This window comes from Lemur catta, chromosome 5, assembly GCF_020740605.2.
Source record: "Lemur catta isolate mLemCat1 chromosome 5, mLemCat1.pri, whole genome shotgun sequence".
Classification (NCBI taxonomy): domain Eukaryota; kingdom Metazoa; phylum Chordata; class Mammalia; order Primates; family Lemuridae; genus Lemur; species Lemur catta.
Window position 1 is genome coordinate 70,992,804 of NC_059132.1, and position 25,517 is coordinate 71,018,320.

A 25,517-nucleotide genomic window follows, 5' to 3' on the forward strand; every position below is an offset into this window, starting at 1 on the left:
CTAACACCTGATATTGACAAACTTCATGGCCATGGTAAAATTGTTTACTATTCTGTTTCAGCTTATTCATCTATCAAATAAGAGTCTGTGCTAGATTACTGTGAAGATCCAATATGGCTCTAAAATGTACTCATCTAAAAGAATTGAATAACAAAATTTCCCAACCCAGTTTTAAACAATTGAGGATTATTTCACAATCTGCTACATCCATCTCTACTTATATGCCACAGAAGTGAGTTTTTCCTAATCCTTAGTGTTGCCCTTATAACATCTCTTGTTGGACACTTTTAGGGATTGTGAATATTTATGAAAAATTAATCACCAGACCAAAACCAATTCTTCCTTCTTCTATTTCCCACCAAGCTACTATTCTTCATAGTGTTACCTTATTTACATGAAGTATCCCAGCATCAAAGTAGAACAATAGGGACAAGCAGAAAAGACTTCAAGCTCCTCGAGATAAGGAGAATATGCTCTAAGTAGGTACTGCACACACAATGTGATCTTACCACTTGGAAAGGCGATGCGGAAGATATTAATGGAGCAAAGCTGACCCTCTCTATAATTGCTTAATGTTCTGAGGAAAAAGATAAAATACTCATGAGCATAGGTGGAGTAGATGGTTTTGCTTCTTAATAGAAAACACAAGCCCAAAGAAGAATAGTTTAAAAAGAAGTTTTCTTAAATTGCTCTGTGGCAAGTTTGCATCCTCTGTGTAGACTTACAAAGAGAACTTGGAGGTCATATACAGTGGATCAGAGGATGAGAGGACTGAGATAAAATGCCAAGAGTTAAAAGGAAGAATGAGATGAGATGAAGAGAGACGGCAAGGAGAGGAGTCGAGTAGGTTCATCAACAAGGACCTTCTCACTCCTGTCATCCTGGGCTTCCCACGCTGGCCTCCCTGAGAACTCTCTCCAGTTTTAAATGAGTCATCACTGGAATTGCTGCTTGTAGACCTGATACTGAGTTATAGCAGTACTGTAACTTCCCGGCCCTACTTTAAGTGACACGCACACCCTGGAAGTGCAAAGAGAAAGCAACATTTACTAAAGGCCTTTGTGTCAAGCAGAACATCAGACACTTCACTTATCACATTTACCCTCAAAACAATTCTCTCAGGAACTAGAATTTTTTGTTTAAAATAATAAAGAGAGGTACAAAGAAGTTAATATTAGGTTTCTTCTCTGCTTTTTTTCTGACATTTTCTTCTCCCTAATTAGTAAATAGATCAACACATAGAGTTTTTAATGACTGATCTTTCAACAGCCATTTAAGGAGCCATAGAAATAGAGCTGAAGGCGAACTGAGAGCAGATACCATCTGCTCCATATCTGCTCCAACTCTTTCATTTCAGAGAGGAGGAAAGCAAAATCCACAAGGATTAAATGACTCACCTAGATTCACAGAGTTAATTAGAAATGGTGGTGCCAAAAGAGAATCTAAGTTTACCCAGTCTAGATCTTTTTTCCACTGCTAGACTTCATCTCTAGCAGATTTTGGCTTCCCTTCCTGCCTAAAGACCGTTCAATATATGCATTTAGTTAACACCTGCCCCCCCCACACACACATACACTTCTCTACTTCATTAATAGCATTGTGATCGGATCTATATATAATATAGTTCTTTAATCTTCATTATTATCTCTCATCAACTGTAAAAACATTCTGCTCTTTTTAATACTTTGCAATTTAGTGGGATTTTTAAAATTAGCTACTGTTAAAAAATAAATATTTAAAAATATTTTTAAAATTATAATTAAAAGATAATACATGTGCAAAGTAACCAATGCTAACAGTGTGAAAGGGCAAAAACAGTCTCTCTGTCATTTCACATCATCAATGCCCTTCTCCAGAGGCCGTCCCAGTTGAGACTTTGCGTATTTGATGGGTTTTAAGTCCTCTCAACAGCACTTCATCTCTATTAATTTTTAATAAAATGAAAGAGAAAATAAAATATGACACTAAAAGCTGATATATCCTTTGTAATTCTTTTAGTTATTAAAGCTGTTTTTCTAATAAACTGGCAAATGTTATTCCATGACATAAGAAATTACCATGAAATTTCTGTCAATTTTGATGTGGTAAGTTTGATTATGTTAAATGATTCTAATTTTACTCTTTTTCTGAGAACTGAATACTGTGATAATCAACCTCACTTCAAATGCCAAAGAATAAAAATAAAGTCACATTTATAGTGGAATATAGAATAAGGTAAAAAGCCAAAATTCTAGGAAAAGATTGTTTATATGAGATATTAGTTTCTGAAAATCATCTTGTATTCTTTTAGATAGAATTCAATTGATCATCACCCACATAATTGTTTTATATGAGTAGAGTTTAAAATAAACAAGAGATTCTTCATATCTGTTGAGTCATATCATTCCACCACTGGTATATTTCTTTTTTTTTTTTTTCCTGAAATAGCATCTTTTGTTACCTAAGAAACCATTGACACCATATTGAATATTGTATTAGTCCTGGGGCTGTCAAAACAAAGTACCACAAACTAAGTGGCTTAAACAACTGAAATTTATGGTCTCACAGTTCTGGAGGCTGGAAGTTTGAAATTAACATGTCGGCAGAATGTATTCCTTCTGAGGGCTATGAGGTAGAAGCTGTTCCATGCCTTTCTCCTAGCCTCTGGTGGCTTCAGGCTTTCCTTGGTTCGTAGATGGCAGTCTCCCTGTGTCTCCACATCGTCTTCTGATGGTCTGGCAGATGATGAATTCACAAATATGGAGCATACGCAGAGAGATACGGGGGGAAAGCATGAGGGAAGAAAACCAGACTGATGATGGCAATGATGAGGAAGCGTCTCAGAAGTTCATCAGTCAAACTTCAGTATGGATGGGTAGAGCAGAGCCAGACACTGTCCCCGGAACTAACAGTTATTTATGGCTGTGTTGGGGCCCAGATGTGTGTGCTGATCAGTTCTGAAATGGTTTGCAAATAATCTTTTACAACAACAGGGAGCCAAAGTTTTTGGATGATTTACCTTTCAAAATGTATAATGTTTTCATTTGTCATTATCCATTTTAAAAAGTGTTAATTACTCTGGTCTACGTGAATTCCAATGTGCTTTCTAGATGGGAGAGAAAGACTGTAGAACTACAGACAGCACATAACCCTCAGCTTGTTTTACTTTGACCATATCCTGTAATTAGTGGTGGTGTTTTCTTTTTGTGCTTGGGAGGGGGTGAGGAGGGTGTGTTTAAATCTCAGTCTTCTCATAGAAGTATCATCTAAGTCATTGCTAATAATCATATTTGTTGCTGTGAGAAAGGTTGGAAACCACCACCATCAATCAGTACAACAACCTCAAGGCTCTGATGCTGGGGCAGCTGGGAGGAAAATACAAGGAAACAGAAGCCCACAGATATTGGTTGGTGAGCAGGATTACAAGGACTTTCAATGCTCGGGCTATTCCTTGGTCTGGGAAGATACAGGCATGGTTTGAGGTCACCGAATATTTCTTCAGGCAGAGCAATGGTTGCAGCACAGCCAGGCTGCAAGGGTCTGTATGCCCATAGTGGGGACACGCAGGTAACAAGCCCATCTAAAGCTGTTCTTCAACAACGGGAGCCTGTCTGGGGAATGTCCACAGAGATTTAGAAGACGTTTCTAGTTGTATGAATTATGGCCTGGATATGGCTCAAGTAGAATCAGGTGAGAGAGATACTTTCAGGGTGGTTTACCTTGGTAGATCAGACACTCTTGATTTCTAGGTGGACTCTGTAAGGAATTTGTTAAATATCTTCATCTGAATAAGTTTCTGAGATGTCTGTATGCAATATTCAATGCTGACAACCACAACTACTGTACCCATTCCTGGGATGACTTTGTTCTAATAGGTGGTTCTTCTTCTATACTGGGTTATTACTGAGTTAGCCTGGAGGGAGCTAACAAGAAACTTGAGTGAAGAAAATTTGGAGTTCAGGACTGAGTCAGAAAGCTCCGGTTTTGAGTAGTGGAGTCCAATTCCAACACACATGACCAAGTATCTCTGGTCTAGATGGAAACACTGGGAGACTGGGTTAGTCAAGGGGTCCACTGTTTCCTCCTGGGTTTAGTCCTCAGTAGTAATAATCATGGTATCCTTAAATGGTTTAAGACCCTATGTAGAAGGCAAAACACTATTGTGCACTTTTAATGGAGGCATTCTACATCAGCTAGCCTTAAAAAGTTGTACGTTTTTATTTTTTAGATCATAAATATGTTGCATGTCTACTGCAATGAGAAAAAATGGAAACACATAAAGGAAAAATAAAATGTATCCATTTTTTCTATATTAAAGAAATAGAAATTAAGTTTTTGGAAGACTAAATTATACAGTAAATTGAGAGATTTGTGTGTCTCCAAAAAAGTTAAAGTGCAATTTTTTAGGGAAGCACAAAGATGTTAAATATCACATTCCAAAGGGAAGCTTTAGACCATTGTGTAAAATTTTCAAAAAAATAAACAAAAACCGTTAACAGAACTCTTAAAATCTCTCATTCACAGTAAGGGCATATAAGTGTTGGAAGTTATATTAGTCAAAGTCAGATTTACTATTGGGCTAATAAATAGAGGCTCAAATCCCAAGAGCTTCGACAAAGTAATTTTCTTGCTCACATGAAGTCCACTGAGGATCAGGTGACTCCTAGAGAGTCAGCTCCTCTCTAAATGGTCATACAGAGATCCAAGTTGCTTCCATCTTGTGGTTTCACCATCTCAACATAAGTCCTTCACAGTTGTTGCCATGACAAACATAGAGACAGGAGGAGAACTCACATCTGCTCCTCCATGCTTCAGCCTGGAAGTGACTGCTTATAGCCTATTGGCCAGAATTAGCATTTTTATAATGACAGACACAGAGCATTCAAAAAATGGTAGCTATTATCATTATAGTTACTGGAAAATAACACTTTGAATGACTGGATAAGGGTTCATCACGTGTGATTAAACACAATCAATTAACTATTACCCCACTATAGAATATTTCTATTGTGTCCTTTTTGTCACTATTACAAATAATACATACGTAAAAATGCTTATACATATATGTCTATGTAAGTCTTTGTCTTCATATCTGGTTATTTCTTAGAAGTGGAATAGTAGGGTAAAGGATGTAGACATGTTTCAAACTCTTGTTACACATTCCCAAATTGTATGCTAAGAATGCCAGGCAAATTTATCCCATCACCAGCAACGTAAGCAGCATGCTTAACTTACCAAACCTTCACAAGCATTAAATGCTACATTAAACAAATAAATAGACAACTTTGATTCCCCCACATTTGAATTTGGTACATTCTATACCAATTTTACCAGTACACTCACTCAGATTATTGTAATTATCAGAGAACTGACTTGCCTCTGCCTTTAAAATGTAAGCCCCTGAATCAAGGCACCATAAATATCTTTTTCAGCCATGTATTCCCAGCACTTAGCCTACTGCCTTGCACACAGTAGAGAGATAATAAACATTTGTTAAAAATTGAAGGTTTTTGTGTTATGTCTTTAGTGCTTTAATTTGTGCTTTTTTATTATCAATGTTGGCACTGTTTTCATATTTATTACCCAGTTGAATTTCTCTGAATTGTCTTCATAGTTCCTTTACCCATTTTCTACTGGTGTATCCGTGGTTTTTCTCAACAATTCGTAAATGTTCTTTATATAATAATGATATTAATGCATTATCATGTTTGTGTCAACCATTTCCCAGTTTTTGTTTAATTATTTGAAAACTTTAATAAACAATTTTTTTAAAAAAATTACATGTCAAATATCTCAATTTTTGTTTCTGATAGAGGGAATTCTATTTCCCTAGCCTCATATTTCCATGAGGGCACTTCCTCTCTCCTTCCCTTTGTATTTTTCATTAAGGGAGGAGAAAGAACACATCTGATTGGTGAAATTCTGAACTTTCATCTTCTCTGGACTCAGCTCTTTGGAAGTATGACCTCTGAGCTCCATGCTGAAGCTCACAGGAGCAGGCTTTGAACCTGTAGGAGAGCCTGAGCTTGACCAGTCTGCCAGTAATCAGGTGGCTAAGATTAATTCTGGGGGAAAATAGAGAATTTGATTAGAACAGATTTAAGCTCTGTTCTCCAATCAGTCTTAACAATTATGATGTGTCTGATTCCCGTGTTTCTTCGGAATTGGTTTTACACTTGGAGAAGAGAGAAAATATAATTATCTCTCAATAAACTCCATCATTTCCCTTTGTGCTTCTTTCAATTGTTTTTGTGTTTCAAAGATCTTTTTTATCGAAGATTGAATAAATATTTGCTCATATTTTCTACTTGTTTTTTATAGCTCATTTATAAATGTCTCTGATGAAATTTAATTTTAAAATAAGATAGAGAAGTGATCAACATTACTGCAAAATGTTTGGTAAATATAGAAAATCATAAAGAGAAAAATTAAAATCATACTTATGTTTTATATTGTGTATCTTCTACTTCCAAAATTATTGACATGCATTTTTTTTGTAAACTTAACTTTATGTTTAGTTAGTTTAAATGTTTACTGTCAGTTCTTTTATATCAGGATTTCCTTATTCTTGAATTTTTAATTTTGACTTATCTCTTGGTCTCCAGAATACAATATGCTTGAAAACTATATTCATAGTGTACTTTCTGAACCTTGCATATCTAGTAATGTTTTCCTGTTGTTTCATACTCAGCTCTGTAGCATATTTTCAATTTTCAGCTTTACAGCATTTCACTCTCTTTCTTCTCCCCTCAAGCTCCATAGACTCTTACTTCTTTTTATCTTGTGGCATTTATTGTTGCAAAGGAGAAAATTGAATCCTGTCTAATTTTTGTCCCAATGGAGGTAATCTGTATTTTCTCTTTGGATGCAGGTAGGAATCTGTCTTTATCTGAGTATTTAAAAAATTCCCAAGGATTTTTAGCTATGGACCTCTCTTTATTAATTTTGACTGGAGCATGAAGAGCTATTTTAATGTATATATTCAGACTTTTGAGGGGTTTGCGGGATTGAGAAAACTTAAAATGTCTTTGATTTTTGCCTTTGTTTCAATTATTGTACGGTCTTCCTCAGTAACTTCCATATTTATCATCTTCTCTCATTGTTTTCATTTCGGTCTTTCCCTTACAATTGGGATAGTTATTAAAGTTTGTACCCAATATCACTAATTCAATTTTCCACTGTGCCAATTCTGCTCTTTATTTTTTCTACTCTGTATTTTAATTCTTCCAACACATTCCTTATTTTATCTGGTGGTCATTCTCAAATCATCCATTTCTACCCTCATGCATTTCTGTCTTCTACTTGTATCTTTCTGAAGATACTAAGCATTTTTCTAAAGTTATCATTTTGACAGGTTTGTTCTTTCCGTTAGGTTAATCCTCTTTGAATTAATGCTTTGTTTCCTTTCATTTCCTACATCCCTCAATTAGGAGGGAGCTACTTAATCCTGGTGTTTAAAAACAAGCAGGGTATACAGTCTGCTCTTGGTTCTACTCACTGGCCATGTGGTGCTGGTGGAACCCCCTGCTTCTTCCTAGAGTTGGGGGGCAGCTGGTAGGAACAGCACCTCAATCAATTCCAGTGTCTACCAGGCATTTTTATAGGACTGACATTTTGTTCTTCTCTTACTTTAACTTACTGATTCTGTTCTACTTTGATCAGTTCTTGAAAATGTCTAGTCTTGGTGGTAGAACTTCTTTTGGAGCTTATGCTCATTGTCTTATCTTTGTCCTATTTCTTAAAGGACATAATTTTTGTGGCCATAATCTGAACAAAATCTCTTTATGTTGACAGCACTCCTTATTCAGAATTTAAAGACCTAAGAGGTTAAGAGTTAACATGTCCAGAACTGATCCCCTGTTGGCTAGCTTCTTAGAAAAGACAGTGAACTCTAGCAAAGTTCTGTGGAAACCAGTTAGGCTCAGTGCTTAAAGCAATCAGTCCTGACCTATTGCACAGTCTTGGGCCCTGATTTCTCTCTCACAGGGAGAGATTGGTGCTCCCCAAACTGTGAATGTTTATGTGGTAAATCTTGCTATTTTTATGCCATTATCTTATGACTGCAAACATAAGGCCTCAGCCCCTGATCCCTTCTCCCTGCCCCCTGCCAATCATGCAGAGGAGGAGCTGATGCTACATCAAGTCATGAATGCTGAGCTGGTAGGACAGTGCTTGCACCAAGGCTGGCCATGTCATATTGCTATTGAGTCTGGCCCCTGACCACACAGCATCCACTAGCAGGATAATGGGAGACCAGGCACACCTGCTACTGCTCCTGTCTCTGTGAGTTCTTGCAAAGCAATCTGCTCCAGTGGGCCTGCTGTGAGTGCTGCTTGCCAAGTTACCTTGCTAGCATGGCAGTTAATCCAGACACACATCATGGCCTTCCGGAAACAAGTCAGGGAACTAGAGATAAAGCAATGACTCAAATAGGAGTGGAAAGAGTCTATTTGTAGTGCTGTGGCCAGCCTTTAGGAGTTAGTGACTACCAGTAAGAACAAGCCTTGGAAACTTGAGTAGTAGGAGACCTAGGGGACTATCACTGTCAGTGACAGAATTCCTTGTTTTTTTGTGATATGGAAGTGAGTTGCCTTGGATGGGAAGGGTACTTTACCTAGAGGAAAGCTGAACCACTGCTTCTCATAAAATTCATGAGAAAAAAACTCCAAAACAACAGAAGGGGATATCTCCCCATGATCATTAAAGAATGGATCGAGGAGATATTAGGGAAAGGTGCCGACCATCAGCAAGATAGGGATAAGTGGGCTTCCAAACTCTAACTCTTCTCTATGAGATCAAAATAGCAAAAGGAACAGGCCCCTATAGAACTGGCCTCCTCCACACATATGTTGCTGGGTCTGCCCTCCATTCTAGGATTCTTCAGGGGCGAGCTGATAGTCATGCCAGTGTGTCTTCACAATACTACGCTGCTCCTGGTGCCATCTGGCCTCCTGGCAACCCACACTGAGATACTCTATCTGTAGTAGTATCTGTTCACAAAACTGACTGTCAACAATAAATTTCAGGACCGGAACTGAGCAGGCAAACCGTGACAATTCTTTCCTTCCTCAGAAGTTCTCCAGTCATTGGAAGAATTACAGCATTTACAATGCTGTAAATTCTGGTTAGACTTTACTCAATCCCTGTGTTAAAGTCACAGATGAGGGTGTTGTGAACTGGAAAATGTATACTTTCTACCCCCAATCCCCTGCCTTGTTTATTTGTAGAGATGAGGTCTCACTATGTTGCTTAGGTTGGTCTCGAACTCCTGGCCTCAAGCAATCCTCCTGCTTCAGCCTCCCAAATGCTGGGATTACAGGTGTAAGCTACCATGCTTTGCCCCTAAACCTTTCTTACAATGGTCTTCCCTGCTGGTCTTCAGTGAATATTCTCAGTATCCTGGGGTTGTCACCACCTAATCATCCTCTTGGTATCTCATAGCAAAGTCAGTAACTAGACTCAGAGCTAATGGGCTGAAATGGAATGGGCTCCCAGAGTGGGAGATGATACTTAGAAGCCACCCCTCGGAAGGGGTTGGGGGAGGAACATACAAAAAGGTGGACTGAAATGAAGGGTTAACTTGTCCGTGACTGATCCTTCCAGTATAGCCCACCAGGAAAGAGACTGGCCTCCTGCAAGGCTCCATGGAAACCAGCTAATTAATTAATGCTTAAGTCCATTAATTTGGTCAAAAGAAGGCTACATCCTAAACCATTGATGGGAAGGGCAGAGAGGAAAGTGCTAGTGCTTCCTCAACTACTGAATGCTGATGTGGTAGACACCACTGCTAGTTTGCATGCCTCCTGCCCCCACCAATAAAGCTGCAGCTGCAAGGTGTGGAGCCCAGCCCCCTCATCATGCCAGGGCAGGGGCCGGTGCTGACCCAGCAGGACAGGGTTGAAATGAAGGCTCTGACTCATCATCTTGCTATTGTGCCCCAGCCTCAGCTCAAACCAGGGGAAGAGTTGGTGCATCCCTAATTCACATCTTTTAAAAAGTCTCCTCTCTCCCAGGCTCTGACATCTGGCCTTGCTAGACCTCTGTGTGCTGCTCTAGCATGAATGGGCTCATCTCCTATTGATCCAGGGTCTGTGAGCTTTCTCCAAAGCTCCACTGATGAGGTGTGAATGCTGCTTGCCCATCTGTCCTGTTTGCATGATAAGATCCTTACAAATAAGGTCACAATTCTGAAAGAGGATAGAGCCACTGATTTGCTCCAAGTGTTTGCCTGTCCATGACTACTTGACTGCTCCATGCCTGCTAACCCAGCTATAGGTCTGAAGAATGAGACTGCCAGCCCTTGAGCCAAAGAGAACCAGGCTATGTTATATACTAGGGCCCCATTTTTACCAGCAGTGGGAACTTGATCCTGTCTGCTTGCTTGACTCTGACCACGGAGTTCTGGGGGAGGCTCTGGTTACGTTTGAGCCAGTGGGCTGAACATTACCCCTGACTGCAACCAAGTGCCCACTCTCTCTGAGTATGACTTCTGCTCATGTAGTTCCCTAAGGGTGCTGGAGCCCTGCCCTGGACTATGGCCTGCTTGTTTGGGCCCTGACAAACTGCCTATTGCCATCGGCCACCTCATGTCCTATTTCAACCTGAACGGAAGCACCCCTGGAATCAGGATGCTTCCACCTAGCTGTTGCTGTGGTGCCTCCATTTACTTGCTTGTCTGGACCAATCAGATCAGACGTGCGGAAGCTACACCACTGTCATCACTTCAGGGGGAACCCTACAACCAGGTGAGTCCCACTCCACTCTAGCCACATATTCATGATACTATTACTTCGCTTTTCTCTCGAAAATTCTATCCCAGATTACAAAAGCTTTACAGACAATTTTCGTCACCACTAGGTACATCAAAACACTCAAAGTCAGTATCTAGAATTTTCATCAACACTGACTCAGTTGTTTCATCCTTCAGATAATAAAAGCATGGTTCTAAGGCTTATGAACTACACAAGAGCAGAGAAAAATATTTTAGATCTGACAAAAAGTGGTTCCAAAACAAAATAACACACACTAATTTAAAAATATTTCAACAGAAGTCGTCTTCAAAATTTTTCACAGCTGGGTGCAGTGGAGCACACCTGTAGTCCCAGCTGTTTGGGAGGCTGAGGCAGGAAGATTGTTTGAGGATAGGAGTTCAAGACCAGCCTAGACAACATAGTGAGACCCCATCTCTAAAATATATTTTTTTAATTTGCATAGCTAAAATCTATTTATTATGAAATATGGGTGCAGTTTATCCTGCTATAGGGTGCAGCATCTAAATGTGAGCAAGCCAAGTACCTGACGATGTTATCTCGTGGCAGCCCTGGCATGATCACATTTCCCAATCTCATCCTTGCCCTCAGTCACTGTGTGGCTGCCTAGAATGACAGGTGTGGCCTTGGTGCCATGCGTACTAACCGCAGGGCTAGCAGGCACTCCAGTATTGGTTGAATGAGTGGATGAATAGATGAATGAACAAATAAATTAAGCAATGTACAAATCCTCTAATGAAAATACATTCAGAGATTTTCAAAAATCAGAAGGGGAGGGAATTGAGGAGTTGTGGTTTAATGGGTACAGAGTTCTACTTGTGCAAGGTGTAGAAGTTCTGGAGACTGGTTGTTCAACAATGTGACTATAAAATACTTAACACTACTAAACTATATGCTTAGAAATGGTTAAGATGGTTAAGTTTTATGTTATGCTTTTTAACAAAATAAAAAATTTAAAAAAATCAAACCAAATTTTAAAAAATCAGAAATAAACAGGAAAACGCAGCATACACCTATGACAGCTATCTGAATCTCACTGCAGCTACTCTTCAGTTTTCATCAGGGTAGTCTTGACTTCTTTAGTCCTATTTTCATATATTATTTATTATTCATTCTGTGACTCCTTTTTTGGGGCCAGTAATTGACAGTCCAATTGTTTGATTTGCTTTTGGAAATAGGCTAACAAGTTCTAACAAACAACTTCTCCAATTGTAGTAAGTCATATCTCTTCAGTGCATAATTTTATAATCACCTATAATCCCCACACTCAGAAATAACCACTGTTAACATGTTGGTGTATGCTATATATATAATATAATTACATTTTACATTGTGTTTTGTGTCTCATTTTTCTACTTAATGAGTCAGGAGCATTTTCTCAAATCAATACATATTTGGGGTTTCCTATATAAATTAGAATAAAATCCAAAGTCCTCACCTTGGCCTACAAGCCTCAGCATGGTCTCTCCCAAGCCTCCTTGTCGAACTTCTTCCACTTCCCACCTTATTCACTGAGCTCCAGGCACATGGGCCTTCTTGCAGGTCCTTGGGCACTGCCTCAGGGCCTTTGCACTTACTGCATTCTCCTTCTTGGAACCCCTTTCTTCAGATTCTCAAGAAGCTCACTCCCTCATTTCATTCACATCTCATCTTCTAACAGGTGAGCACCTTATGCAAAGTAGTATCTACTGTCAACTCCCTGCTCTGCTTTATTATTTATCACAGCACTTACTATTACTTCCTGCTATATTATGTAGTTATTCATTGTTAAGGCCTATTTTCCCCAGAAGAATATAAGTTCCACAAGGGCAGGGACTTTGTCTTATTCATCATTTTATTCCCTGACATTAGGTTCTAAATCGGTATTTTTTGAGTGAATGAATGAATTTTGCTCTAATCTGTATTTCATGACTGCACAGAACTCTCCTGCACAGATGTTGCTTAATATATTTATTTAAATATATTTAATACGTTTAGCTAATCTTCTGTTCTGGGATATTATAAATTGTGCTGCAATGAAATACTTAAATATGTTGTCTTAAATACAGTACTTTTTAATTGTTTCTTCCAAGTTAAATTAAGTATAGCAGCTTCCTAGCCATGCCCTCTTCCTCTTTCCCTCCACCCACAGTGTGCACCACAGACAGACTACTATATCACACTCCTTGCCTTGCCCTGAATGCAGAGAAGCTTAAGTCCCAACTCAGAATGCTGGTGTGTCCCTATTTTACCTTACCACTGTGATTTCCCATGGCTGTTCAGAAACGTACTTGACGCGGGTTGTCCCTCCTATCAGTTCCTGTCATCATGTTTTGACACGTTACCTCCCACAGAATGTATTCCCATTTCTTTACCTGCCTAAAATCCACCCATCTTCCAAGTCCCTCACCCATCCCTCTTGATTCCATCATGCCTTCCTCCAATCTAGTCTTCACAACCTCTCACCGTTCTGAGGTTTTCTGGCACTGCCTGTATGTGTCATCGTTCCTGACCATGTTCTGTTCCTATCAAGCTTTAGTTACAATCACATTAACTGCAACTTCCTAAAGCATAAAAACTGTTTTTTTTTTCCTTTTATTTTTCAAAGTCCTATGCAGTCGTAGCCACAAAATAAGAAATATTTTTAAATTTAACTGTTTACCAAAGTCAAAACGTTTATGGAAAATGAGATAGTTTTTTAAGGGAAAAAAATCACATTCATGATAAGATATTTTTATTGTCCCTATATTTTCTTTGCCTATTATCTACATACTGTCCTGCCATAAAGAATTTTAATTCTTAAATTCCTATTTGCAATCCTTGATCAACCACCATACAAAAGCTTATTTCTGACAATTTTGTTGCTGTTTTAGACTTTGGCTTGTCTTAAGATAACATTATTAAGTATATTTAAAAGAGCATTTCCTTTGGAGATTATTATAAAATCATGATGCGGTGGTATCTGAGTGATACAGATTTTTTTTTTTTTTGGTTTTTATATAACGTATATGGGGCACTAGGAAAAATCATGAAGTGTACCTTTCCTTTTGTCCAAACATTTTCATACATGAGAAATCAAGTTAAAATGAACAAAGAGGGCTGTCATGAAAGAAAAAAAAATTGCAAACGGTGCAGCATGTGGCCTGAGGGATGTGTATGCAGAGGTGGGGGAGGACGCTTTCTCTCCCTAGGATGCTGCTGGGAACTCCAGTCTGAGCGCTCAGGCAGGAGCTTGAGCAAGGAATCCTGCAAGAAATATTCTGCAGGAAATACGGAAGCTAAATCCGCAAGTCACACGCCTTGGCTTTTTGATCTCAATAATTTACATTATTATGCTGAAATTTCAGGTCTTTTTCTCAACTCCCACGTGCTTTCTGGTTGCCTGACCTCGGAATCCTCCCAAGCACACCCAGGGCAGCTCGGCAAAAATGCCCACTCACCATCTTCCTCGTGGAGAAGACCCATGTGCGCATGCGCCTCAGCTTCTTTCTTCCCACCGTCAATTTTGATCAGTTGAGCAACGTTAAAACATCGTTCGTAGAAGTGGTTCCTTACCCACTTGTCCTCAGAATTATCGAAGTAACAGGCCAGAGCATATAAGTTTTTATACACATCTTCAAAGTATCCTTCAAAGAGAGAAAAACATAAACTGCAATATAAAGATGTCTCCCGGCAATCCTTTTGAATGGCAAACCAATATCATGACATTTTTTTCCTATTTTTCCTTAAAAATGTGATTATTTTAAAAATCAAATCTAAACGCAAAGTTTATCTATTTTAATTATTAAAATAATGACATTAATTAAAGAATGTGCAGATGAATAAAGCAACAAATGTCTTTCAGAAAACTTAGGACAGGTGAGAAATTGACATACTACTTGGGTGAAATAGGAGACTTTACATAAGAAATGGAACAGGATAATGCCTACCAGCAATGTGCTTGGTTATTTTGGAAGAAAGGAGCATGTGGTATCATCGAGTACTTTTCCCATCAGAGGTTTGAGAAGTATTTAGAGATTCCAGAGAAAGCAATGTTTCTTAACCATGGAAAATGAGAATGTAAATGAAGAAAGGATATGGAAATACCAAGATATTTTCACACCAAAGGGAAAAAAGTCATGGAGCTGACATAAAAAATGATGATCAGGATAACTATATAAGCTCTATACTCTTTCTAGTAATGTTTCTAGCAATACAAGTTTCTAGCAATGTTAAAAAAGAGTAGATGTCTATGTTTCTGTTTTCTATATTTTTTTCTGCTGAAAATATATAAATACTGGTCATCCCTTTTACTCAGATAATTGTTAATTACTTAAAATTTTGTAAGTTTTTTTCTAAAGACACTTAACCTATATATTATAAATACACAAAAATGTGTGTTAATAAATTGTGAATCAGTCTTTTAAACTCCAATGCAATAGTAAACATGAACAAAAATGTTTGTGTGCTAATAAACTGTGCCTCGGCCCTGTAAGCTTCACTCTTCTAATGGTGAATATGAACAAATTCATAATCTTTATGTCTTTTTGCATTTATCCTGAAAGAACAGTTGTAAATACGTGGTGGCCTCTGGGTTACAGTTCCAGGAATTTTTTAATAACAATCATTATCAGAGCTGGGTGCAGTGGCTCACGCCTGTCATCCTAACATTCTAGGGGGCTGAGGCAGGAGGATCACTTGAACTCAGGAGTTCAAGACCAGTCTCAGCAAGAGCAAGACCTGTCTCTACAAAATTTAGAAAAATGAGCTGGCATCAAGGAGTGTGCCTGTAGATCCAGTTACTTGGGAGGCTGAGGCAGGAGGGTCTCATGAGCCCAGGAGTTTGAGGTTGCAGTGAGCTATGATGAGGCTAGTGCACTCTACCTGGGGTGACAGAGTAAGACTCTGTCTCAAAATAATAATAATTATTATTATTATTATCTATTAGAATTCACTGGTACTAATTGTTCACTATTACCAGAAGAATCCACCCATATATTCATGAAGTGATTATCATTATTAAAAACATTTCCACTAGTATACCTATAAGATTAAAATACAAAGGCTCAGAACAGGTTGATTACAACAAAAGGTAGCTTTCAAGAACTACAAATGAGTCACTCCAGTGTTTCAAAATAAATTTCTAAAACCCATGCTATTCCTTTATATGTGCTTCTTTATAATTCCATGAGAAATTAAGATTTATATCAAAATAAATTTTATACTTGGAAAACAAAATAAAAAACAAAAAAGGTCACCCTATCCTTAAAGGAGCTGGGGATCCTGGAAAGCCACTCTGCTTTTTAAGGGTACTCACATGAAGCTTAGAGGAAAAGTAGAGAGTAGCCCCAGTTATTTATTCAAAATAAATACTCTCAACCCAGAAATCACTTCTGTGCTTTATCTTTCCATTCTCAAACTCCTACCTAATATGAACAGAGCACTAAAGTCTGTTTTGTAATACTTCATATTCTTGATCATATTTACTGATTAGAGAGTTATTGCTTTTAGAGGCCAGTAAGTAAAACATTCCATATCCTCCATTTTAATAAAAGATATAGAGAGAATTTTTTTAAAAATATGCAGTCCTGAAATAATTTTTCTATTTTTCTGTAATTAAACCTTAATATAAAAACATCCCTAATATTTCATAAAGGGTTTTTTTTTAAGAATGAGTTATATAAGCTACCAAGTTTCCATATTTAAAGACTACTTCTCAGCTAAGCCATTTTGCTACAAAAAAAAAAATGGAGTCTTTTTCCGAATATTAAGTGTAAAGCAATATATTCAAACTTTGAATCTTTGGGCAATATAGCCTGTACCCTGTACATTTTGAGCAGTCTTTTCTCCTTGCTTGTAGACCACTTCCTTGAATTGTCAGTGGGAATATTTGGAAGATGAAAATCAATTTTATTGTGGGTTTGTTATTTAGACCAGCATTCATTATGCTCCTCAAAACAAAGATTCCATGGTGAAATAAATTTGGGAAATGTTTTTGCTAATCTTTCTTTCAGTGAACTAAATAATATACAACAGCATGTTTAAGGCTCTGATAACTCCTGCAATAAATCAACCTGCTTAATTTCCATGTTAGTTCACCTGGTTTAGTTTCCCAAACTTATTTCACCTGAATTTTTTTTGTTTTGTTTTGCATAAAATCTATAAATATCTGTGGAACTTTGCTTGAGTAGAACATATTTTTTGTATCTTAAACAAATGTTTTTAGAAAAAAAAAGTTGCTGCTCAACCTTTGACAATAATTTAAAAGTCAAGTGTAAATAATGTTTGAATTATCTATTGATTCAGTTACCCATTACCATTATTGTCATCTCTTCTCCAGCCCCATGGGCTTAAGGCTGTAATCATAATGTTACAGATAGCACAGCAATGATTTACAACGATGGGTAATATAAAAAATGTATCAGGGACAAAGAAACACTTTAATAAATGAAAAATAATCCAAAAAAAAAGTAACTGGCTCACTTTAAACACACCTTTGTTATAAAACATAAAATGATGTTTTGTAAAGTAATTTACATAACTCTAGGTTACTGCTCTGTAAGTCTCAAGAGACACAACTGACCCGAGATAACTATTGTTAGTGCCACAGCTTTGATTAAATGAACTTCATTGTGACCCTAGAGTGATGGTCTTTCCAATGAGAAGCAATGAGAATGCTCAGAGATATGCTATTCCAGGATAATTGTCTCCCATCCCATGACCACATGGGATGGAACCTTGATACACTATTAATAGATTTCTGTGTTCTAGACATATATAAACATGTTTTAAGATTTAGGATTAATTCAAGTTACTAAGAGCAAATGTGCATATCCCATTTTCTGGGACATTCCTAATTCAAATCACAATTCTTCCCCAATGAAGTTCATGTGCTAAATGTGAAAAAGATTATATACATTTTTGAAAAAAGACCATACAAATGTTTACATGTCCTTCAGCTGAAGTATTAATATTTTCAATAATATTTTTTGCAATAATTTTAATTGTCCATATTTCAACCAGGCAAAAGCCACTAGCATTTTGTAGGAGATAACCCTACAGAAGAGCTATTCTGAGCTAGAGATAAATTTGTTCCATTTAACAAATGTGATTTTATTTATCATGAATATATGATAAATTACTCAGTGAAGAAAATAACTTCTTTTGTTACTCTTACCAATGTGTGTATGACATTGGTTATTATAAAGTTGGACTTTGTTAATTTTTGGAATTGGAGAAACATTTTAACTTTTACATATAGTAACTTCTCTTTAATAGATTATAAATTAAAATGTTTTCTCCCTTAAATAGACTGTGTAGGTTCTGTATAGTTAAAAAATTCTTTATAACAAGTTGCTCACATTTGACACTTTATGACAAGTGATATATTTGGCTCATATTTATACTATCTCAAATGAAACCTTCAATTTAAAATAGTGCATATGATAAAATTCCACTTAAAACATGACTATTGGGCAAAATTTACCTTAATTCTACTTTCAGTGTAAATATCACTTTAGAATTTGGGGCTGATACAACCATGTAGGCTTTTATGGTGCCATTTTTTATTTATAATAGTTTCTTGAAAAATTATTTGTAAGTCATATTTTAAAGTTTACCAAAGACTGTTTTTTAAAGTTAATCCTGCACTTGAATACTTTCCATAATATAAATAACCACCTCCTACCCCATGCCACACACATACACACTTCTAGGTTCACTTGCTCTGTTGCTCACATTTTTATATATCTCATATTCTTAAATCAGGTCACAACCTAATGGGAAATATTCATTGATCCCACTATAGAGACCCCTCTCATGTTGTTTCCACGTCCCTGTCAATTTTCTCCATAGTAGCATCAGGTAACAAAAAGTTGTTAACACTCTATTTTCTCCAAGAAAAGCCTGAAATGAAATATAGATATTGTCATATTAGGGTCTGAACTTTTCTTTTGGAGTCCTGTAGTATTTTCACCCTAAAGGTTAGAGAAAAGAATAATTTAGAAAACCAAATCTTAGGATTTTCTTTTTTTCTGTGATTTTAGACGACCAATTCCTAATATGTAACTAAGAAATACTTATGACAATAATATCCATATAATTATTGTAGGGATTAAAACATTTTCTTCAATACTTGAAACGTACATTAACTTTCTAGAAGTTTTGAAAATACAAGAAAAGGAATTTATTTGAAATGATGTCATTGAAAACAAACAATGACCAATTTTATTCACAATTATGAATTGCAGGCTTTTCGTGTCTTTTTACTATTCACTAAGATAAATTCTCCGATTCAAATCAATAGCAAGTACTTCGTAAAACCTTCAAAGGCAACTACATAAATGCCAGGAAATCAGTGTAATTTTCAAGATACAGTACTCTTTAAACGTAGCTCCTCAGTGAAAGTCAATTTTCAGATTACGTATAAGGAAAAATTGTGAAAATGTTTAAACTTAATGTTACGAAAGATTTCAATCCATTGGAAAGTTCTGGAGATGTCACTGGGTGCTAAGTGTTGTCCTTCCTGGCTTAGAATGACCTCCCCGGGACCCATTTCAGTGTTCCCTGTCATTGGTCCCATAAATACGCTTAGTTGAGTAGGTTGAATGGTGCTAAGGTGTCTTAATGTTCCCAATCCACACACGAAAGCGTCTGGAATCTTCCCCCACTCACCTTTCCTCTCGGCGGCCTCGGCCCCGGTCAGGTGGTGGCAGAGGCGGTCCAGTTTGTCAGGCTGCTCCTCCAGGGGCTTCTGCGGCCAGTGCAGCGAGCGGAGCCTGGCCGCCTCCCTCAGGGCGTCCCACTGCTCCGCCAGAGCGAAGAGCTCGGCGAAGGCCTGGTGGTGCCCGTCGCGCAGCAAGTCCACGCAGACACTCTTCTTGTACGAGTTCCTGTAACTGGGAACGAGAACCAGGGCACCCAAGCTTTAATGTTAATCCTTTCCATCTGCAGGGTGTCTTCATTCTCTAATAATGAAAGCTGGAATCGTGTGGCCTTTTGTTCCTCAGTGAAAGCACCGAAAACTCTCAAAAGATCCTTGCCTCCAACACTTATAATTGAACAACTTCAGTTTAATGAAAGATGCCAAGAGCCATCTAAATACAATAATTTTAATGAAATTACATTGTAAACATATTAGTTCCAGATCTGAGCTCCCTTTGTTAAGGACACATAAGCTAGTTGACGGACAATATTAAAAAATACAGATACACCAGCCTCCCACCAAAAAAAAAAAAAACACCTCAAAAAAAAAAAATAAATAAACCAAACAAACCAAAAAACCCCAACAAACCATAAAACTTGCCACTTAATATCTGAACAATGTATTCTCTTTATTAGGTAGTTTCAATGTATGTTATGGAAATTCATCATTCATTCATTCATGCAGAAAATGTTTGTCATTATCTATTATTAGATGTATTTAAAAAATTATTTTCAGTTAGAATTAAGTTAATGGTTTGTTAGATTAATAATCCTCTTCTAATTTCAATAATATATCAAATGCAAGGAGATAAAGTGGCAAATGAAAATTCACTCAACAAATAGCTATTGCATTTTCTACTGTCAGGCACTTAGACCAAATAGGTCAATGCTTTTGCGAAGCTGGCATTCTAACAGAAGAACACAACCAACCAATAAGTAAGCAAATGATAAATAATTAGAAATGATGAAAATTTCTATACAGAAAATAAACAGGATTATGGGATAACAGCTGTGGTGGCTACTATTCTGCTAAAAGAACAATTAGATGCCAAAAGATACAGCTTTATACTAATTATGTTTTTTTTTTAAAGAAGACAATTACATATTTAGAACAACCGACATGATGTGATACTACTCGAAATAAAAATTCAGTATGGGATGGAAACAGCCCAGAATCAGTCAGAACACCTGCAGTTCAGCACAGTTTTACTAATCTCCCTAGACCTCATTTCTTCGCATCTGTAAAGTGTATGTATTAATGTAAGCCCTACCTACATCACGAGATTCTTCTAGGAATCAAATGAAATTATGTATGTGAAAATACCCTGGGAAATGTGAAATCCTGCACTACTGGTTTTCATCTCCTAGCTATGCATTAGATTTACCTGTAGAGTTGAAAAAACAAAAAGCACAACAAAACTAAACTAAAATGCCCTGGCTCCCTCTGCCAAGAGTTTCTTATGCAGTGGATCAGCCTAGGTATGGAACAAAAAAAGGGTAGTGAGCAGGAGAGTGGTGCGAGATCAAATTAAAACGAAAAAAAAAGGCATGGCCCAGACCATGAAGAGACCTCCTGGTAACGCAGGGGTGAGAAGTCTGGACTCTAAGCGAGGAGGGAGGTAGAGCCACTGCAGAGTTTGAGTGAGGAATTGACAAAATGAGAATGCATTTCAGAAAAGTCACCTGGAAGAAGTGTCCCAGCTACAGTGCAACCTTCCCCCATCGGGCAGCCAGACTGTCATAGAACTCGCCCATAACAAGAATAAAGAAACCACATTCCTAAGCTGAAAGATTAAAAGCCACTATTTAGTATGAGAAGAAGAAATATTTGAAACGGGGAAGAGAAAAGGAATAGCACTTTTTACTTGGCCCTGCCCTCCCACCGAGACAGAGGAGGAGAGTGTGGAGAACAAGGCAGCACGATGCTGGGTAGGGCCCTGTCCTCTGTCTCCTCCTCACTCCAGTCAAATGCTAGAGCAGGTCGGGGAGTAGAACAAGCATCAACACCCTGTGAAATCCAGTGGGATCTCAGAGTAGGAAACATTTGTGTCCTGCTTCCCATCTGGCACTCTGGAAGGCAGGAGGATTACCAGCATCTCCCTTCCCGCCTCCCCCTACACAGGGCATGGAAAGGCACAAAACTCACTAGGCAGAAAGGACCAGAACAAGCCCTGTAATTTCCCATAGCCCTTGAATGCTGTAATATTCCAGTGGGCTCCATGTGCAACCCAAAAGATACCAGAAAGAGAGGGCTGATATATGCCTGTCACAATGTCACCTGGCCATAGCAAGGGGACGTGTGCTAAAAGCTGTTCTTGGGCTGCCTGCTGGGGCCTGAAGGAAGACACAGCTATACCTCTGAAATGAGCAGCACTGGGAGCTCCTGAAGGCTTCAGGTCAGCACATTTCCAGAGCTGATAGAATAAAGATGGATCAAGTGCATCAGAGATTTAGTAAGAGAAAACTTGCCTCACAGTGGCCTTGAAAGACAGGTTTCTATTTTTTGCCTAAAGGTAGGCAGCTGGGGCCTTGGTTCAGTGGCCTGGCAAGTTCAAGGGCTTATCTTGACCTTTCTCCCTGGCTTGTCCCCCTGCTGGTAGCTACAGGGCTGCTGCAGCTCCAGATATCATGGCCACCTTCAAGGAAAGAAGAAAGGGCAAAGTGGTAAGGCATTGGTTGTGTCTTGCTCTGTTTGGGGGAAAAACAAAAACATTCCTGCAACCACTAGTAGATTTCTACTTTCCCACTTGCCAGAACTGTGTCACATGCCCTACCTTCCTTACTACAAGGAGTCTGGAAAAACGAACAGCCTTCTTCCTCTTGGGCACATTGCTGCCCCAAACAAAACTAGAGTATGTTAGCAAAGATGAAGGGAATAATAGATACTGGACAGGCAAATGCAGTGACAATTATGAGGTACTAGATCAAGATCTGAAAGTAAATGTTGTTACCTGCCCAGGGTTGTCCGATAAAATGCAGGATGCCCAGTTAAATTTGAATGTCAAATAAACAACTAAGAATTTTTTAGTATTAGTATGTCCCAAATATAGTATGTCCTATATTTTTATTTGATAAATCTAGTAACTCTACTTCCCTGCAGCCTTCCCCCTACTAGGTTGATGCTGTTTCTATATAGGAAAATAGGGTGAGGGAAAGAGGCTTTAAAATCTTGAATAACCTGAGAAATTGCCAAATTGGACTGACTTTACCTTAAAGTGACAAGATTAGATTTTTACACTAGGGAGGATCAAGGCTCAGGGCCAAGAATTAAAATTAAGTTATAAAAAAATAAAGACTTTCAATTTAGCATTCTTGAGTCTGTGACTCTGAAATTCACACCTGATCCAAGAGGAGGGATGGGAGGAGGGCAAACCTGGAAGCTGAGAGAACAGATGGGAGACTCTAGTGATGGTGGAGAGGGAGGTACCTGGGCTGGGACCTGGGGCAGCAGGGCTGGGATCGAGATGAATAGAAGTGAGTGGATTCAAAACATATTTAGGAGACAGAAAACGAAACAAAACTATTACCTGGTGACCCAGTGGATGTCAGGGGTGAAGAAAATGGAGGAGGCAGGATGACAACCAGGTTTTTGGATTGGGTAATTGGTAATTTGCTAGAGAGGGCAACACCAAAAAAGAACTGGGAAGGTGGCATAGAGGCCTGAGAGGACAAGGGGCTGGAAATGCATCCTTGCTTCGAAAGTTGCTTGCCACCTTTGTGTGTTTATGCATTGGCTGTCTGCATGTCTTCCTATGAGTAAAGAAAGCATTCTGGGCAAAAGTCAAGAAAATTATAAATAGATAAAAATGAAAACAGTGACTTGAAACAATAAAAGCAAACACTAGAAAGGGCAGTAGGAGGCCATCTCTGTTCTAATGCCAACTGGGATGGAAATCTGAAAAATCACTCTCTGGTCATTATTTGTCCACCAGCACCTAGCTCCACTTCCACAGGCGGCAGTACCCCAAAACACTTTTGGAAATAACCAGTCCCACATTGTGTGTAACTTTGGTGGAACGGGAATTCAAGGACTCCCTAGCGTATGGGTGGGTTACTGGGCCAAATTAGGCCAACTGGTCTCTCACCCAGGAGTTTGAAACCTTGAGGCAAGCAACACAGGGTGTAGCAGGTTGCTGAAGTTCAATCTGGCAGCAGTATCTTGACGAGATTCTCAAGTTGTTCATGCTATCTAGATCCATTCCAGGGGCCCGGGTCTTGTTTTTTTCTTCTGAGCCAGATTCTCCTCTAAATTCCACTAGCTACCTAATATCCTTTCAATAAGATTGTTGCCACTTAAATTAATCAGAATCAGTTTCTGCTGCCTGTGACCAAAGAACACTAAGTGATTCAGAAAGGGCTGGACTAAAATTATTTCCAAGATATCTTTCAGCCTCACAACAGCCATGATATATAACTAATATCAATATTTTAAATTTCTAGTAAATTTTTTAAAAAGACCATTCTTTACAGAAGATATGACAAATAGAAATGTATTTAAATATGCATGTATAACGGTGCTGATATCATCTCTATTTTATTCATACACTTGTGTGTGCACACACATGCATGCAAGTATGCCACTGTTTAAAGCCTCATTACTAATATTTAAGAGCAAGAAAGAACAATTACAGTGATTTACTAAATAGATTCCTATTTAAACCTTCATAGGTAATGTGAATTATTTCTTTTTACCAGAAAATCTTCATTTATTAAAACGAACTGGCTATCTAAAAATAAAAATATACATCAATCTCTACCATTGTATTTAAATTTCTCAGATTTTATGTCTCATAACAGAGGACCATAGGCAAAGTTCACTTGCTCTATGCAAAGGAATATTTTTAAAACACAAATGGAAATATAAGCAAAACTGAAATTCATTGTTTGTTATTTCATTTGGCCATAAAATGTTTAGTCTTTGGTTTCATTTGCATATTAAAACACTTGGGAATATTAGTCTAAATTTTAAAGTATTGTTTTTAAGCATCAGAAGAAAAATCTTGAGCTGAAACCACTACACTGGGTGAAAATTGAGAATTCTGGTAAAATTTATGGAGCGACTTAATATAATGGAATCTGAGGATAGTTTGCCTGACCAAAAAAAAATTGCCACTCACAGAGGCAAAAGTTGTGACATTTATGGACATGCTGAACATCCATAAATCTGTATCCTAAGAGAGATCTTTGCTTCTGTAGATACCTGAGGCTGCAGTGGGATAAGGGATGCATATTGAGAAGAATGAATTTAAGAATGGAATTAAGTAGTTATACATTTCATATGGGTTTTATTGCCATTTAAAGGTATCATTTAATGGAGATTTTGTTAAATTGAAATTTATGTCAAAATCTCCCTAAAAAATTTAAATTTATGTTAACATCCCTTTACAAGTCTAGAATTTGTAAAAAAGGCTAGAAACTGACAGCAAAACTGAACAACAATTTGACATAACTCCATAGCAACTGAATGTGTGGAGTTGCTGGGAAAGGGGAGTTTACTGCTAAACAGCCATGGAGATATTATATCGTTTTAAAATTCTGCCTTAAACTATTTTGAATAGCTACTATTTATAGAGCACCCACAATATGTCAGGCACTGTGTAGACATCACTTCTAACTGGCACAATAACTCTATAAAGTACTACTTCCATTTTTACAAATAAAAAGAAAACTCTCTTCAGTGAGGCTGTGAATTGCCCAAAGCCATACAAGTTAATAAGTGGCAGAGTTGGAATCCATACCCAGCTCTCTCTGGCTGCAAATGTTGAATTCCTTCCACTTCTCCACACTGCCTCCTATTATGTAGTATACTGTTGTTTTTTCTTCTCCTCCTCCTCCTCCACACACTGTTGTGGTTATTGGCATTGATTGTTTAGGAATTTATCATAATTTGACAATTATGATGTAACTTTCTAATTTGCAAGCTGGTCCCTTAATCTACGCTAATCCCTGTTTATGTGGGATTGGGGAAAGAGATCAGTGTCATTCCGTGGCTGCCCCAGAGAATCCCTCTCCTTAAAAGGAGGGAGCAGACAGCCAGTAGCATCCATGAAAAGCAAATTAAATAGATGTGATTCCCACTCAAGGGCGTAAAGTCTAGCAGGAAAAACA

The 25,517-nt window shown here is 37.9% G+C and overlaps 1 protein-coding gene across 4 annotated transcripts in view; it reads right to left on the reverse strand.

Annotated features, from left to right (window-relative positions):
• The window catches only part of TTC29 (tetratricopeptide repeat domain 29), a 250,825-nt gene that overhangs the window by 132,723 nt on the left and 92,585 nt on the right, over nt 1–25,517 (reverse strand). For all 4 annotated transcript variants that reach the window (XM_045552089.1, XM_045552088.1, XM_045552090.1 and 1 more), the window contains 2 exons: nt 19,380–19,603; nt 14,168–14,353 (listed from right to left, as the gene is read on the reverse strand). In XM_045552089.1, coding sequence (XP_045408045.1) covers nt 14,168–14,353; nt 19,380–19,603 — 410 coding nt within the window. The remainder of the gene's footprint in view (nt 1–14,167; nt 14,354–19,379; nt 19,604–25,517) is intronic.